Raw genomic sequence first — 16240 nt, 5'->3', positions numbered from 1 at the left:
TGCAAGAAGGGATGCATGAATGGATGAATAAATGGATGGATGAATGGATAATGGATAGAGGAATAAATAAATGAATGCAAAAATGGATGAAGAAATGGATGACGAAAGAAGAAGAAATGGATGACGAATGGATGGATGGATCAATGAATCGATGGAAGATGGTTAATGAATGGCTAAACGAGTGGATGCGTGGATGGATGGATTAATGAATGCAAGAATGAATGGATGGATGGATGGATGGATGGATAGATAGATGAATGAAAGGAAGGATGAATGAATGGATGGAAGGATGGTTGATTGGTTTGGGGTCTCCATCCGTCATTACTCCTGGGTGGCTAGGGAAAGTGAAGAGGGGCAGCAGACCCATCTGAAGTCGCAGTACCTCTCCCGGCCCCGCAGCCATCTTCACGTTGGCCAACAGCGCTGCTCACCTGGCCGCCTCCCCTTTAAGACGCACACACCTGGGCTCTCACCTGGGCGCAGGCGCTTCCGCAGGAAGAAGGAAGCGGCGCCGCCATCGCCTCCCGCCGCTCCCTCCCCGACTCCTAAGTCCTTCGGCCGCCACCATGTCCGCCTCGGCTGTCTTCATTCTCGACGTTAAGGGCAAGGTGAGGCTGGGCATGAGGAGTTGGGAGACGGACAGGTGAGGTCTCGCTCCCAGGGATTCAGGGGCGACCCCTCCGCGCGGTCCAGGAAGGGGTCTGGGAACACCCCCTCCCCCTGCAATCCCTGGGAATCCCACCTCCAGCATTCACCCGCCTTGTGCCTGAGGCCAAGGGGTTCGCCTCCCAGGGCCTCAGTTTCTCTGTATGTAAAAATAGGAGCAACAGAGGTCCCCACCCAATGAGAATTAATACAACTCGCTGGGTGTAAACTACTTAGCACAGTGGCCTTTCTGGAAATATTAGGGACTCAGCAAATTGAAATTATCTCCATCACTGTCGGCATCCACAGTGTTAATACCTGGGGAAGGCAACTGGAACAGGGGCCTCTATCTCCCCCCATCTGTGGCTGCCTTGCCTCTTCCTGAAGTCCTTTTATTCCTCTTGTCTTTTTTTATTTTGGAGACAGGGTCTCTTGATGTCTCCCAGGCTTGAGTGCAGTGGTGCGATCATAGCTCACTGCAGCCTGGAATTCCTGGGCTCAAGCGATCCTCCTGCCTCAGTCTCTGGAGTAACTGTGACTACACAGGTGCAGGCCACCATGCCTGGCTAATTCTTGACATTTTTTTGTAGAGGGATCCCGCTATGTTGCCAAAGCTGCTCTCAAACTCCCGAATAGCTGGGGCTGCGGGCTGACCCCTCCATGCCCGGCTATTTTTAATTTTTTTTTTTTTTTTTTGAAATAGAGTCTCGCTCTGTCACCCAGGCTGGAGTGCAGTGGCTCCATCTTGGCTCACTGCAACCTCCACCTCCCGGGTTGAAGCAATTCTCCTGCCTCAGCCTCCCGAGTAGCTGGGACTACAGGTGCGTGCCACCATGCCTGGCTAATTTTTGTATTTTTTTTTTTTTTCAAGACAGAGTCTCGCCTTGTCACCCAGGCTGGAGTGCAATGGCATGATCTTGGCTCACTGCAACCTCCACCTCCCGGGTTCAAGCGATTCTCCTGCCTCAGCCCCCTGAGTAGCTGGGATTACAGGGGCACACCATCACGCCTGGCTAATTTTTTGTATCTTTAGTAGAGATGGGGTTTCACCGTGTTGGGCAGGATGGTCTCAATCTCTTGACCTCGTGATCCGCCCACCTCGGCCTCCCAAAGTGCTGGGATTACAGACGTGAGCCACTGCGCCCGGCCGCACCCGGCCTATTTTTTATTTTTATTTTTTTTACAGATGGGGTCTCGCTATGTTGCCCAGGATGGTCTTGAACTCCTGGTCCCCAGCTATCCCCCTGCTTCAGCCCCCCAATGTGTTGGGATGACAGGTGTGAGCCACTGCAGTCAGCCTGTCTTGTCATTTAATAGCCAAAATAAGAGTGGTGGTGAAAATAATATTCCCGTTAATATTAATAGTGAGAGCTAAGATGTTTGAGAACCTGCCATGGGTCCTCCCTGTTCAGACGCTGGACAAAACAACCTTAGGAAGTGGTAACGTTTTTTTTTTGGAGACGGAGTCTCGCTCTGTCACCAGGCTGGTGTGATCTCAGCTCACAGCAACCTTCACCTTCTGGGTTCAAGTGATTCTCATGCCTTAGCCTCCTGAGTAGCTGGGATTACAGGCATGCGCTACCACACCCAGCTAATTTTTGTATTTTTAGTAGAGACGGGGTTTCACCATGTTGGCCTGGATGGTGTCGAGCTCTTGACCTCATGATCCACCCCCCTTAGCCTCCCAAAGTGCTGGGATTAAAGGTGTGAACCACCGAGCCCAGACAAAAGTGTTTACTATTATGGGTGTCTTCCTGACTACCAGGCACAATCATATGAACTGTCATTTTTCTTTCTTTCTTTCTTTCTTTCTTTCTTTCTTTCTCTCTCTCCTCTCTCTCTCCTCTCTCTCCTCTCTCTCTCTCCCTATCTCTCTCTCTCCCTCTCTCTCTCTCTCTCTCCCTCTCTCTCTCCTCTCTCTCTCTCCCTATCTCTCTCTCTCCCTCTCTCTCTCTCTCTCTCCCTCTCTCTCTCCCTCTCTCTCTCTCCCTCTCTCTCTCTCTCTCTCTTTCTTTCTTCTTTCTTTTTTTGACAGGATCTCACTCTGTTGCCCAGGCTGGAGTGCAGTAGTATGATTACAGCTCACTGTAGTCTCGACCTCCTAGGCTCAATGGATTCTTCTGCCTTAGCCTCCAGAGTAGCTGTGACTACAGAGGTGCAGGCCACCATGCTCAGCTAATTCTTGAAATTTTTTGTAGAGGGATCCCGCTATGTTGCCAAAGCTGGTCTCAAACTCCTGGCCTCAAGCCATCCTCCTGCCTTGGTCTTCATGAGTGAGTCATTGCACCTGGCCTCTTCTTTGTTGTTGTTTTTTTTTTTTTTTTTTTTTTTTTAAATAATCCCACTTTGGTGCAAATGAAGTCTGGGGCAACAGCAGGGATTCTGGTACCAGGATGCCTTAGGTCAATCCCCAGTTTCCATATGCTTCCAATGGACATGGTTTCTAACCTCACTTCTCCTGTGTAAAATGGAGATGATGATAACATCTACCCCACAGGGTTGTGGCAAGAACTAATAAGTTAGCAAACATCTACTCTTTTTTTAGTAGCCAGCCTGCCTGCCTTCCCTCCTTCCTTCCCTCCCTCCTTCCTTCCCTCCCACCCTCCCTCCTTCCCTTCCTCCCTTCCTTCTTTCTCTCTTTCTTCTTTTGAGATGGAGTCTTGCTCTGTCGCCAGGCTGGAGTGCAGTGGTGCGATCTTGGCTCACTGCAATCTCCGCCTCCCAGGTTCAAGTGATCCTCCTGCCTCAGCATCCCGAGTAGCTGGGACTATAGATGCGTGCCATCACGCCCGGCTAATTTTTTGTATTTTTAGTAAAGACAGGGTTTCACCATGTTGGCCAGGATGGTCTCGATCTCTTGACCTCATGATCCACCAGCCTCGGCCTCCCAAAATGGTGGGATCACAGGCATGAGCCACTGCATCCAGCCATCGCCTACCCTTTAATAAAACACAGCCTGGCGCTTAGTGAGGGCCCTAGACCCATTAGCTGTTGTCATCACACTCCCATTTTACAGAGCAGGAAACAGGCACAAGGAGGCAGAGCCTTGCCCAAGCCCCTCAGCTAGGACGTAGGGTCAGAACCGGGCACTGTGCCTCCTCAGCGTGGTAGGTTCCTGGATGCTGACGGTGACCAGGTCCTTTCCTTCCACCCTCAGCCATTGATCAGCCGCAACTACAAGGGCGATGTGGCCATGAGCAAGATTGAGCACTTCATGCCTCTGCTGGTACAGCGGGAGGAGGAAGGCGCCCTGGCCCCGCTGCTGAGCCACGGCCAGGTCCACTTCCTATGGATCAAACACAGCAACCTCTACTGTATCCACCCCACGTGGTGTCCCTGGAGGTGGGTGTGGGGGCTGTCGGCGATGGTAGCAGCTCAGGTTAAGAGAGGGTGGGCTGAAGACAGGAATTGCACAGCACATCTCTGTAGCTCAGGCTGGAGGGCAAGGGCAGGTAGAGATGAGGGTCGTGGCAAGGGACAGGGTGGAGGTTCAGGGTCTGTATTCCATTGACTTCTCCATAAATGGCACCTTTTCCTTAACCTTGCTGCCCCTAGTGGTGGCCACCACATCGAAGAATGCCAATGCCTCCCTGGTGTACTCCTTCCTGTATAAGACAATAGAGGTAGGTACTAGCCTCCCACTGGCTAACTGGTCTATCTGTCTACCCCTCTTGCCCGCCTCTTTCAAGATTCAAGATCCTTTTCTGATAAGCAGCCTTCCCAGATCTCCCTGGGTCGTCTTCTTCTTTTTTTTTTTTTTCTAGTAGAGACAGGGTCTTGCTATATTGCCCAGGCTGGTCTAGAACTTCTGGATTGAAGCGATCCTCCTGCCTCGGCCTCCCAAAGCATGGGAGCCACCACGCTCAGCCCTTCCCTGGTGCCTTATTTGAGTCTCTGTGCATCCGCCATCAAAGCCCCATCACTCTGCATCTCATCAGCTGCTTATGAGGTCATCTCTCCCTAAAGGGCAGGGACCAAGAATGTCTCAGAGAGCATACGGCTCAGCTAAGCCCAAGGACTTGGCATCCAATCCCAGCTTCCCTGCTTCCTCACTGTGTGACCTTGAGCAAGTGACTTCTTGTCTCTGTGCTTAAAAAAAAAAAAAAAAAGCCCAGGCACAGTGGCTCACACCTGTAATCCCAGCACTTTGGGAGGGTGAGGCGGGCGGATTGCTTGAGGCCAGGAGTTCGAGACCAGCCTGACCAACACGGCAAAACCCCTTCTCTACTAAAAATACAAAAATTAGCCGGGTGTGGTGGCACCTGCCTGTCCCAGCTACTCAGGAGGCTGAGGCAGGAGAATCACTTGAACTTAGAGGGTGGAGGTTACAGTGAGTCGAGATCACACCACTTCACTCCAGCCTGGGTGACAGAGTGAGGCTCCGTCTCAAAAAAAAAAAAAAAAAAAAAGCCTGGAAGCTCTTCCCCTCCCTTCCCTTCTTCTTCTTCTTCTTTTTTTTTTTTTTTTACTTTTTGAGATGGAGTTTCGCTCTTGTTGCCCAGGGTGGAGTACAATGGCGTGATCTCGGCTCACTGCAACCTCTGCCTCCCAGGTTCAAGTAATTCTCCTGCCTCAGCCTTCCCGAGTAGCTGGGATTACAGGCACGTGCCACCGTGCCCGGCTAATTTTTTGTATGTTTAGTAGAGACAGGGTTTCTCCATGTTGGTGAGGCTGGTCTTGAACTCCTGACCTCAGGTGATCCACCTGAGGAGGCTGAGGCCTCCTCAGCCTCCCAAAGTGCTGGGATTACAGGCGTGAGCCACGGTGCCCGGCCCCTTCCCTTCTTTTGAGACAGAGTTTCGCTCTTGTTGCCCAGGCTGCAATGGCACAATCTCGGCTCACCTCAACCTCCACCTCTGGGGTTCAAGTGATTCTCCTGAGTACCTGGGATTACAGGCATGTGCTACCATGCCCGGCTAATTTTTTGTATTTGGCCAGGCTGGTCTCAAACTCCTGACCTCAGGTGATCCACACACCTCAGCCTCCAAAAGTGCTGTGATTACAGGTGTGAGCCACCATGCCTGGCTCGTTTCTTTCTTTTCTTTTTTTTTTGAGACACCATGCCCCACTATTTAAAAAAAATTTTTAAGTAGAGGCTGGGCACGGTGGCTCACACCTGTAATCAAAGCACTTTTGGAGGCCAAGGCAGGTGGATCACTTGAGGTCAAGAGTTTGAGACCAGCCTAGCCAACATGGAGAAACCCCATCTCTACTAAAAATACAACAACTAGCTGGGCATGGTGGCGTGCACCTGTAATCTCAGCTACTGGGGAGGCTGAGGCAGGAGAATCACCTGAACCTGGAAGGCAGAGATTGTGGTGAGCCGAGATCTCGCCACTGCACTCCAGCCTGGGCAACACTGTGAGACTTAGTCTCAAAAAAAAAGCCACCGTACCCGCCCTTTTTTGCCTACTTTTTCAAGCATTCAGTACCCTTTTTCTTTTTTCTTTTTTCTTTTGAGACAGGGTCTCACTTTATTGCCCAGGCTGGAGTGCAGTGGCACAATCTCGGCTCACTGCAACCTCTACCTCCTGGGTTCAAGTGATTCTCCTGCTTCAGCCTCCCTAGTAGCTGCAATTACAGGCAGGTGCCACCATGCCTGGCTAATTTTTGTATTTTTAGTATGGACGGGGTTTCGCCATGTTGGCCAGGCTGGTCTCAAACTCCTGACCTCAAGTGATCTGCCTGCCTCGGCCTCCCATTGTTGGGATTACAGGCATAAGCCACCATGCCCAGCGTTTTTTCTTTTTGAGACGGGCTTATTCTGTTGCCCAGGCTGGAGTGCAGTGGCATCCTCATGACTCACTGCAGCCTGGAACTCTTATTAAAATTTTTTTTGTTGTTGTTAGAGATAGGGGCTCATGGCCGGGTGCCGGCGGCTCATGCCTGTAATCCCAGCACTTTGGGAAGCCGAATTGGGCAGATTACGAGGTCAAGAGATCGAGACCACCCTGGCCAACATTGTGAAACCCCGTCTCTACTAAAAATACAAACATTAGCTGGCCCTGGTGGTGCGTGCCTGTAGTCCCAGCTACTCCGGAGGCTGAGGCAGGAGAATCGCTTGAACCCGGGAGGCGGGGATTGCAGTGAGCCGAGATCGTGCCATTGCACTCCAACCTGGGCGACAGTGCGAGACTCTGTCTTGAAAAAAAAAAAGGTGGGGGCTCACTATGTTGCCCAGGCTGGTCTTGAACTCATGACCTTAAGTGATCCTCGTGACTTGGCCTCCCAAGGTGCTGAGGTTACAGGCATGAGCTACTATGCCCAGCCTGTAGCCATACTTTTGTGGGTCTCTCTCTCCCCCAACCCCCAGGTATTCTGCGAATACTTCAAGGAGCTGGAGGAGGAGAGCATCCGGGACAACTTTGTCATCGTCTACGAGTTGCTGGACGAGCTCATGGACTTCGGCTTCCCGCAGACCACCGACAGCAAGATCCTGCAGGAGTGAGTGGACCCCTGGGGGCAGCCATGGGCTGGACTGTGGGTGTAAGGAACTGGAGGAGGTCCACGGAGGTGTCCCTGGGTCCAGCTGCTTGTCCCTGCCGCCCTCCCTCCAGGTACATCACTCAGCAGAGCAACAAGCTGGAGACGGGCAAGTCACGGGTGCCACCCACTGTCACCAACGCTGTGTCCTGGCGCTCTGAGGGTATCAAGTATAAGAAGAACGAGGTCTTCATTGATGTCATAGAGTCTGTCAACCTGCTGGTGAGCCCGCACACCTCCCCGGCACCCCTTCCACGGCCTGGCTGCGGGAGACGGAGTTGGATGCCTGCTGACTATCCCCAACGTCCTCCCTCAGGTCAATGCCAACGGCAGCGTCCTTCTGAGCGAAATCGTCGGTACCATCAAGCTCAAGGTGTTTCTGTCGGGAATGCCAGAGCTGCGGCTGGGCCTCAATGACCGCGTGCTTTTCGAGCTCACTGGCCGTAAGCATTTAGGGGACCTTTCTTCTGAGAAGTGCACAGGGGAGTCGCAAACCCGGCCCACGTGGGGACTTAAGAGAATCTCAGCCCGTTTTTAAATAAGCGCTCGCTCACCATCTGCTGGTCACGGCCAGTATTGCAGCCATTTGTTGACTTCGCAAAGGCTGTTTCATGATTGAGCGACTATTGGGTGCCAGGCGCAGTTTTAGGCTCTGAGGACACAGCAGTGAAGAAAAAGACAAACCAGCGTTCTTACAGAGATGACATCCTACTGGGAGGAGGAGACAGAATAGCATCTTATTTATTTGTTTATTTATTTATTTATTTTGGGATGGGGTCTCGCTGTGTCACCCAGCCTGGAGTGCAGTGGTGTGATCATAGCTCATTGCAGCCTTGACCTCCGAGGCTCAACTGATCTTCCCACCTCAGCCTCTCGAGTAGCTGGGACCACAGGCATGGACCACCTACTTTTTAAATTTTTTATAGAGATGGGGGTCTCGCTATGTTGCCCAGGCTGGTCTAAACTCCTGGCCTCAAGTAATCCTCCCAAAGTGCTAGGATTACAGGGGTGAACTACTGTGCCTGGCTCAGCATCTTATTTATTTATTTATTCATTTATTTATTTATTTATTTATTTATTTGAGATGGAGTCTCGCTCTGTCACCAGGCTGGAGTGCAATGGCATGATCTTGGCTCACTGCAACCTCCGCCTCCTGGGTTCAGGTGATTCTCCTGCCTCAGCCTCCTGAGTAGCTGGGACTACAGGCTCCAGCCACCACGCCCAGCTAACTTTTTTGTATTTTTAGTAGAGACGGGGTTTCACCAAGTTGGCCAGGATGGTCTCGATCTCTTTACCTTGTGATCCGCCCGTCTCGGCCTCCCAAAGTGTGGGGATTACAGGCATGAGCCACCACGCCCGGCCTCAGCATCATATTTAAAAGCCAGACACTGCCGGGTACAGTGGCTCACGCCTATAATCCCAGCACTGTGGGAGGCCGAGGAGGGAGGATCACCTGAGGTCAGGAATTTGAGACCAGCCTGACCAACATGGAGAAACCCCGTCTCTACTAAAAATACAAAATTATCCAGGCATGGTGGCACATTCCTGTAATCCCATCTACTCAGGAGGCTGAGGCAGGAGAATCACTTGAACTCGGGAGGTGGAGGTTGCGTGAGCCAAGATCGTGCCATCGCACTCCAGTCTGGGCAACAAGAGTGAAACTCTGTCTCAAAAAAAAAAAAAAAAAAAAAAAAACCAAGCCAGATCCTGTACAGATACTAGGTTCAGATTCCAGCTCTACTCTGCCAGTTTTTGTTCATCCTCTCTGGGTCCCAGTTTCCCCATATGTGAAATAGGTGATAGTGGTCGGCAGGGAAGGTGCGGATAGGGATCCTTTCCTGGTTCCCAGGGTCACGCTGCACTCTCCACTCTGAGTTTCAGGCAGCAAGAACAAATCGGTAGAGCTGGAGGATGTAAAATTCCACCAGTGCGTGCGGCTCTCTCGCTTTGACAACGACCGCACCATCTCCTTCATCCCGCCTGATGGTGACTTTGAGCTCATGTCCTACCGCCTCAGCACCCAGGTGAGGCAGGGTCCAGCCCCATCTGGGTGGGGTAGGATGGGGTAGGCTGAAGAGTGACCCTGGGCCCAGTGCAGTGGCTCATGCCTGTAATCCCAACAATTTTGGAGGCCGAGTTGGGTGGATCACTTGAGGACAGGAGTTCGAGATCAGCCTGGCCAACAGGGTGAAGCCCTGTCTCTACTAAAAATACAAAAAGTAGCTGGGCATGGTGGCACATGCTGTAATCCCAGCTACTGGGGAGGCTGAGGCAGGAGAACTGCTTTTTTTTTTATTATTATTATTTTTTTGAGATGGAGTCTGGCTCTTTCGCCCAGGCCGGAGTGCAGTAGCGCTATCTCGGCTCACTGCAAGCTCCACCTCCCAGGTTCGCGCCATTCTCCTGCCTCAGCCTCCCGAGTAGCTGGGACTATAGGTGCACGCCACTGTGTCCAGCTAATTTTTTGTATTTTTAGTAGAGATGGGGTTTCACTGTGTTAGCCAGGATGGTCTCGATCTCCTGACCTCGTGATCCGCCTGTCTTGGCCTCCCAAAGTGCTGGGATTACAGGCGTGAGCCACCGCGTCCGGCCGAGAGTTGCTTTAATCCGGGAGGTGCAGGTTGCAGTGAGCCAAGATCATGCCATGGCACTTCAGCCTGGGCGAAGAAGTGAGACTCTGTCTCAAAAAAAAAAAAAAAAGAAAAAAAAGAAGAGAGTGAGCCTGGAGTCTCCAAGAACTCCCCCCTTCTTCTTTCCACAGGTCAAGCCGCTGATCTGGATTGAGTCTGTCATTGAGAAGTTCTCCCACAGCCGCGTGGAGATCATGGTCAAGGTGGGCCTTGGGGGAACACTTATTAACAATGCATGATCTCGGGTGGGTGCGGTGGCTCACACCTGTAATCCCAGCACTTTGGGAGGCTGGGGTGGTTAGATCACTTAAGCCCAGGACTTTGAGATCAGCCTGGGCAATATGGCGAAACCCTGTTTCTACAAAAAATACAAAAATTAGCCTGGCAAAGTGGTGAGTGCCTGTAGTTCCAGTTAGTTGGGAGGCTGAGGTGGGAGGATTGCTTGAGTCCAGGAGGAGGAGGTTGTAGTGAGACAAGGACTCTAGCCTGGATGACAGAGCTAGACCCCATCTCCAAAAAAAAAAAAAAAAAGAAAAAAAGAAAAAAAAAAAGTCTATTATCAAATAAAATAATAACTCTCCTGTGATGGACCGAAGGGTTTGTTTGTTTGTTTGTTTTGTTTTTTGAGACAGAGTCTCCCTCTGTCGCTCAGGCTGGAGTGCAGTGGCGCGATCTCAGCTCACTGCAACCTCTGCCTCCCGGGTTCACGCCATTCTCCTACCTCAGCCTCCCGAGCAGCTGGGATTACAGGCTCCTGCCACCACGCCTGCCTCCATCTCCCCAAGTGCTAGGATTACAGGTGTGGCCCACCATGCCCAGCTTTTTTCAACAAGCCCTTTCATCTACCCTCTCAGCCCAGGCCTCCACAATCCTAAGGTGGGGACCCTTATCCTGTCCATTTTACAGATGGGGGAACTGAAGTACACAGAAGTTAAGGCATTTGCCTGCAGGTACACAGCCAACAACTGTTAGAGCTCAGGCCCACACCCATGAGGCTGGAGAAGCCCTGTTCTTGGTGCCTTCCATCTGGACAGCACCATACACCTTTGCCTGATTCAAAATGACCCCTTCAGGCCGGGTGCAGTGGTTCATACCTGTAATCCCAGCATGTTGGGAGGCAGAGGTAGTAGGATCACCTGAGGTCAGGCGTTCCAGACCAGCCTGACCAACATGGAGAAACGCTGTGTCTACTAAAAATACAAAATTAGTAGGGCGTGGTGGTGCATGCCTGTAATCCCAGCTACTTGGGAGGCCGAGGCAGGAGAATTGCTTGAACCCGGGAGGTGGAGGTTGCCATGAGCGGAGATTGTGCCACTGCACTCCAGCCTGTGTGACAAAGCGAGACTCCGTCTCAAAAAAAAAAAAAAAAAAAAGGAGGGCCAAGCACGGTGGCTCACGCCTGTAATCCTAGCACTTTGGGAGGCCAGGGTGGGCGGATCACGAGGTCAGGAGATCCAGAACATCCTGGCTAAAATGGTGAAACCCCGTCTCTACTGAAAATACAAAAAAATTAGCCGGGCGTGGTGGCGGGCGCCTGTAGTAGCAGCTGCTAAGGAGGCTGAGGTAGGAGACTGGAGTGAACCCGGGAGGCGGAGCTTACAGCCAGCCGAGATCGCGCCACCGTACTCCAGCCTGGGCGACAGAGCGAGACTCCGTCTCAAAAAAAAAAGGTTTGGTAAATTTTGAAGGACGAGCAAGCGAATTCTTCATGCCCCACGCTCGCTCCCCTGACAGGCCAAGGGGCAGTTTAAGAAACAGTCAGTGGCCAACGGTGTGGAGATATCTGTGCCTGTACCCAGCGATGCCGACTCCCCCAGATTTAAGACCAGTGTGGGCAGTGCCAAGTATGTGCCGGAGAGAAACGTCGTGATTTGGAGTATTAAGTCTTTCCCGGTAAGCACCAGGGACCGGGGCGGGGGGGGGGGTTTGGGGGTGGAGGGGACTGGAGTAGTGTGGGGGTTGCCCAGGAGGCATGAGAACAAGGCAGAGAACAAATCAGAGACCCAGTCAGGTGTGGTGGCTCATGACTGGAATGCCAGCACTTTGAGAGGCTGACACGGGCAGATCGCTTGAACCCAGGAGCTGGAGACCAGCCTGGGGAACACAGTGAGACTGTGCCTCTATAAAAATATTAAGAGGAGCTGGGCGCAGTGGCTCACGCCTGAAATCCCAACACTTTGGGAGGTTGAGGTGGGCGGATCACGAGGTCAGGAGTTCGAGAGCAACCTGGCTAACATCGTGAAACCCCGTCTCTACTAAAAATACAAAAATTAGCTGGGTGTGGTAGCGCATGCCTGTAATCCCAGCTACTCAGGAGGCTGAGGCAGGAGAATCGCTTGAACCCGGGAGGCAGAGGTTGCAGTGAGCTGAGATTGCGCGACTGCACACTCCAGCCTGGGCAACAGAAGGAGACTCCATCTCAAAAAAAAAAAAAAAAAAAGATTAAAAAGTCCGGGCATGGTGGCTCATACCTGTAATCCCAGCACTTTGGGAGGCTGAAGTGGGCAGATCACCTGAGGTCAGGAGTTCAAGACCAGCCTGGCCAACATGGTGAAACCCCGTCTCTACTAAAAATACAAAAATTAGCTGGGCATGGGGGTGTGTGCCTGTAGTCCCAGCTACTCAGGAGGCTGAGGCAGGAGAATCACTTGAATCCGGGAGGTGGAGGTTGCAGTGAGCCAAGATCACGCCACTGCACCCCAGCCTGAGTGACGGAGTGAAACTGTCTCAAGAAAAAAAAAAATTAAGAAAAAAGAAATACAAGGCCGGGCACGGTGGCTCACACCTGTAATCCCAGCATTTTGGGAGGCCGAGGTGGGCAGATCATGATGTCAGGAGATCGAGACCATCCTGGCTAACACGGTGAAACCCTGTCTCTACTAAAAATACAAAAAAAAAAAAAAAAAAAAAAAAAAAATTAGCCAGATGTGGTGGCAGGCGCCTGTAGTCCCAGCTACCAGGAGGCTGAGGCAGGAGAATGGCGTGAACCTGGGAGGCGGAGCTTGCAGTGAGCCAAGACCGCACCACTGCACTCCAGCCTGGGCGACAGAGCAAGATTCCATCTCAAAAAAAAGAGAAAAGAAATACAAATAAATCAGAGAGAGGTACGTATGTATGCAAGTGATGCAAGCTTGAAACCAGGCCAGTCTATTTCACAGATGGGTAAACTTCCATGACGGGAAGTGAGTGGATTTAAATATTCCCCTGCCAATGTCTCGAGGAAACCAGCCCTGGGTTCACCTTCCTCACTAATGCTTTGCTGAGCTGGGTGGGTTTGGGAAACCCATTTCCACTTAAGAAGGCTCAGTTTGCCCGTCTGTGAAATGGGCAGGATGAGGTGACCCACAACCCTTGGCTGCTAGAGGTTTTGGTTTGTCCCCGTGATCTTGGGAGAGGTGGATCATCAGTGCCTGTAAAGCAGGACGTGGTAGTTAAAAAAAGAAAAAAACCCTGATTGGGTTTTTTTCTTCCCTGGTGAGTCTCTGTCACCCAGGTTGGCGTGCAGTGGTGAGATCATGGCTCACTGCAGCCTCAAACTCCCAGACTCAAGGGATCTTCCTGCCTCAGCCTCCCGAGTAGCTGAAACTACAGGCATGTTCCACCGCACCCAGCTAATTTTTAAACTTTTTGTAGAGATGGGTTCTCAATATGTTGCCCAGGCTAAGGAGCCTTTATTTTCCTGTCTGTGAAATGGGCTGTGAGCAGTTCTGGCTCCGGGGGTTGCTGTAAGGAAGGTCTCAGGAGGGTAGGGGGACCCTGGTGTACCTGATGCCCCCATGTTCCCTCAGGGGGGCAAGGAGTACTTGATGCGAGCCCACTTTGGCCTCCCCAGCGTGGAAAAGGAAGAGGTGGAGGGCCGGCCCCCCATCGGGGTCAAGTTTGAGATCCCCTACTTCACAGTCTCTGGGATCCAGGTGAGAGAAGCAGTCAGGGAGGCTCCTCCCCTTGACTTCGGTGGGTTCCCCTCTCTCCTGTCCCTTGGCTCGAGTCGCCTCAATCCCCTGGCCTGTGTCAACACTCCTCTGAAGGCTGCCTGGTCTTTCCCTAGAGCAATGTTACCTTTATCTGCCCACAGCCTGTGCTCCCTCTCCCCCCGCCTGTGTCACCTCGTTCCCCACCGGCTTGTCCACTTCTGTCCCTTCTTCACCTCCAAAGACATTCACCATTCCGTTGCCTGTGCCACCTCATCCCCCCAAGACCATGTGATGTCCCCTCATCGATCCCAGCCTGTGCCACATAGCCGCTTGGCCTAAGCCATCTCTTTCTCCCTGGCCCTGGCCTCCTCCCGCTTGCAATCTGGACCACCTCTTTTCATTACCTTTCAGGTCCGATACATGAAGATCATTGAGAAAAGTGGTTACCAGGCCCTGCCCTGGGTTCGCTACATCACCCAGAGTGGCGGTAAGGCAGCCCAGCTCCTGGGGACAGTGGGGTGAGGGAAAGGCAGTGGGTAGGGACTTGAGGCTTTCACCACATTCTGGCTCAGAAAACCAACAAGGGTCAGGTGTGATGGTTCACGTGTGTAATCCCAGCACTTTGGGAGGCCAAGGCAGGTGGATCTCTCGAGGCCAGGAGTTCGAGACCAACCTGGCCAACATGGTGAAACCCTGTTTCTATTAAAAATACAAAAATTAGCCGGGTGTGGTGGTGTGTGCCTATAATCCAAGCTACTCAGGAGGCTGAGGCAGAATTGCTTGAACCCAGGAGGTGTGGAGGTTGCAGTGAGCTGAGATCGCACCACTGCACTCCTGCCTGGTCGACAGAGACCCTGTCTCAAAAAAGAAAAAAAGAAAAAGAAAAAGAAAGCAAACTTCCCCTTCTTGTCATGGCACCCTGGGCCTTGGTTTGCACGTCTTTAAAATGGGGGCGGTTGGCTGGGTGTGGTGGCTCACATCTGTAATTCCAGCACTTTGGGAGGCTGAGGTGGGAGGACCGCTTGAGCTCAGGAGTTCCAGACCAGCCTTGGCAACACAGCAAAACCCCTTCACTACAAAAAATATAAAAATTAGCCAGGTGTGATGTGCACACCTGTAGTCCCAGCAACTCAGGAGGCTGAGGTCTCCGAGGATCGCCTGAGCCCAGGAGGTCGAGGCTGCAGTGAGCTGTGATTGCGCCACTGCACTCCATCCTGGGCAAGAGTGAGACCCTGGCTCAAAAAAAAAAAAAAAAAAAAAAAAAAGGAAAAAAAAGCAGGGGCAGTTGTCAGCGTCAGTTCTAGGGTGGTCGTGAGTTTGGAGAAGGGGCTGAACATATAGCACCTCCATCTGCTGCCTGGAAACTGCCTTGTTGCTATGGTTACAGTACCTGTGTTTAGCCCCATTCATAGCCTTGTTGATCATGACTGCTGGGATAGGGGATGAATTGAGGGGGTGTGGGAGGCTGTCCCTCTTCCTTTACCCCTTCCCATTTCTTTTCTTTTTTGAGATGGAGTCTCACTCTGTCGCCCAGGCTGGAGTGCAGTGGCGCGATCTCAGCTCACTGCAACCTCCACCTCCCGGATTCAAGCGATTCTTCTGCCTCAGCCTCCCTAGTAGCTGAGATTACAGGTGTGCACCAGCATGCCCAGCTAATTTTTGTATTTTTAATAGAGATGAGGTTTCATCATGTTGGCCAGGCTGGTCTCAAACCCCTGACCTCAAGTGATCCACCCGCCTCGACCTCCCAAAGTGCTGGGATCATAAGCGTGAGTCACTGTGCCTGGCTCCCCTCTCCCCATTTCTGAGATGGCCCCTCCTTATTCTTTCTCTGCAGATTACCAACTTCGTACCAGCTAGAAGGGAGAAGAGATGGGGGCTTGAACACGGGGCTTCCTTACAGCCCCGGATGCAGATTTTAGAGGGAGGGAAGGTGCGGGCTGTGTGTGTCTGTGTGAGGGCAGGTCCTGGACTTAGCAGTTTCTTGCTCCCAGCACCCGCCCCTTCCTCACCTCTTCCTTATTCCATAGGCTGGGAGAGAAACTCTCTCTGCTTCCCTCGCCCTTGGAGTTTTCCCCATCCCCCTGATTTTATGTGAAGAAATAGAAGGGGGGCTTGAAGTCCCCCTCGCGAGTGCCTTCTTGCAATTACCTGCCTTAGCGGATGTTGCGGGTCCCTCCTTCACAGCCGCTGACCCCAGAGGTCCCGCTGGCCCCTCCTCTGAATTTTAGGACGTCATTAAAAAGATGAATCTAGCCGCTGTCTATGTGCTTGTTTGGGGACATTACTGAAGTGCTGCAATGAGAGTGGGCAACACGTGTCCGTCCATTCCTCCGTTGCGGATCATCGCCCTGCTCCTCTGCTGTTGTCTTTGCTTCCCACCTCCACAGTCTGTTCCCCCAGTAGCCGCTAGAGGGCGCGTGTTAGCATCGCTTCTTTTTTTCTTTTTTCTTTTCTTTTCTTTTTTTTTTTTTTTTTTTTTGAGACAGTCTCACTGTAGCCCAGGCTGAAGTGCAGTGTCGTGATCTCGGCTCACTGCAACCTCCGCCTCCCAGGTTCAGGCAGTTC

The 16240-nt window shown here is 52.0% G+C and overlaps 1 protein-coding gene across 2 annotated transcripts; it reads left to right on the top strand.

Annotated features, from left to right (window-relative positions):
• Window positions 1–485: 485 nt before the first annotated feature.
• On the top strand, window positions 486–15927 carry AP1M2 (adaptor related protein complex 1 subunit mu 2). 2 transcript variants are annotated; one of them, XM_054463899.2, is made up of 12 exons: window positions 486–608; window positions 3803–3959; window positions 4201–4268; window positions 6959–7089; window positions 7203–7350; window positions 7445–7571; window positions 9010–9152; window positions 9890–9961; window positions 11493–11651; window positions 13547–13672; window positions 14084–14159; window positions 15510–15927. In XM_054463899.2, exons 1-12 carry the CDS (start codon window positions 567–569, stop codon window positions 15530–15532), a joined length of 1272 nt encoding a protein of 423 aa, XP_054319874.1. In that variant the 5' UTR covers window positions 486–566; the 3' UTR covers window positions 15533–15927. The 2 variants fall into 2 exon arrangements, with proteins under 2 accessions (XP_054319874.1, XP_054319872.1); XM_054463897.2 differs by having other exon boundaries at window positions 9004–9152.
• Window positions 15928–16240: the final 313 nt, after the last annotated feature.

This window comes from Pongo pygmaeus, chromosome 20, assembly GCF_028885625.2.
Source record: "Pongo pygmaeus isolate AG05252 chromosome 20, NHGRI_mPonPyg2-v2.0_pri, whole genome shotgun sequence".
In the NCBI taxonomy this organism is placed as follows: Eukaryota; Metazoa; Chordata; class Mammalia; order Primates; family Hominidae; genus Pongo; species Pongo pygmaeus.
Note: the sequence above shows the minus strand (reverse complement) of the source record. Positions and strands in the feature narration are given on the sequence as shown.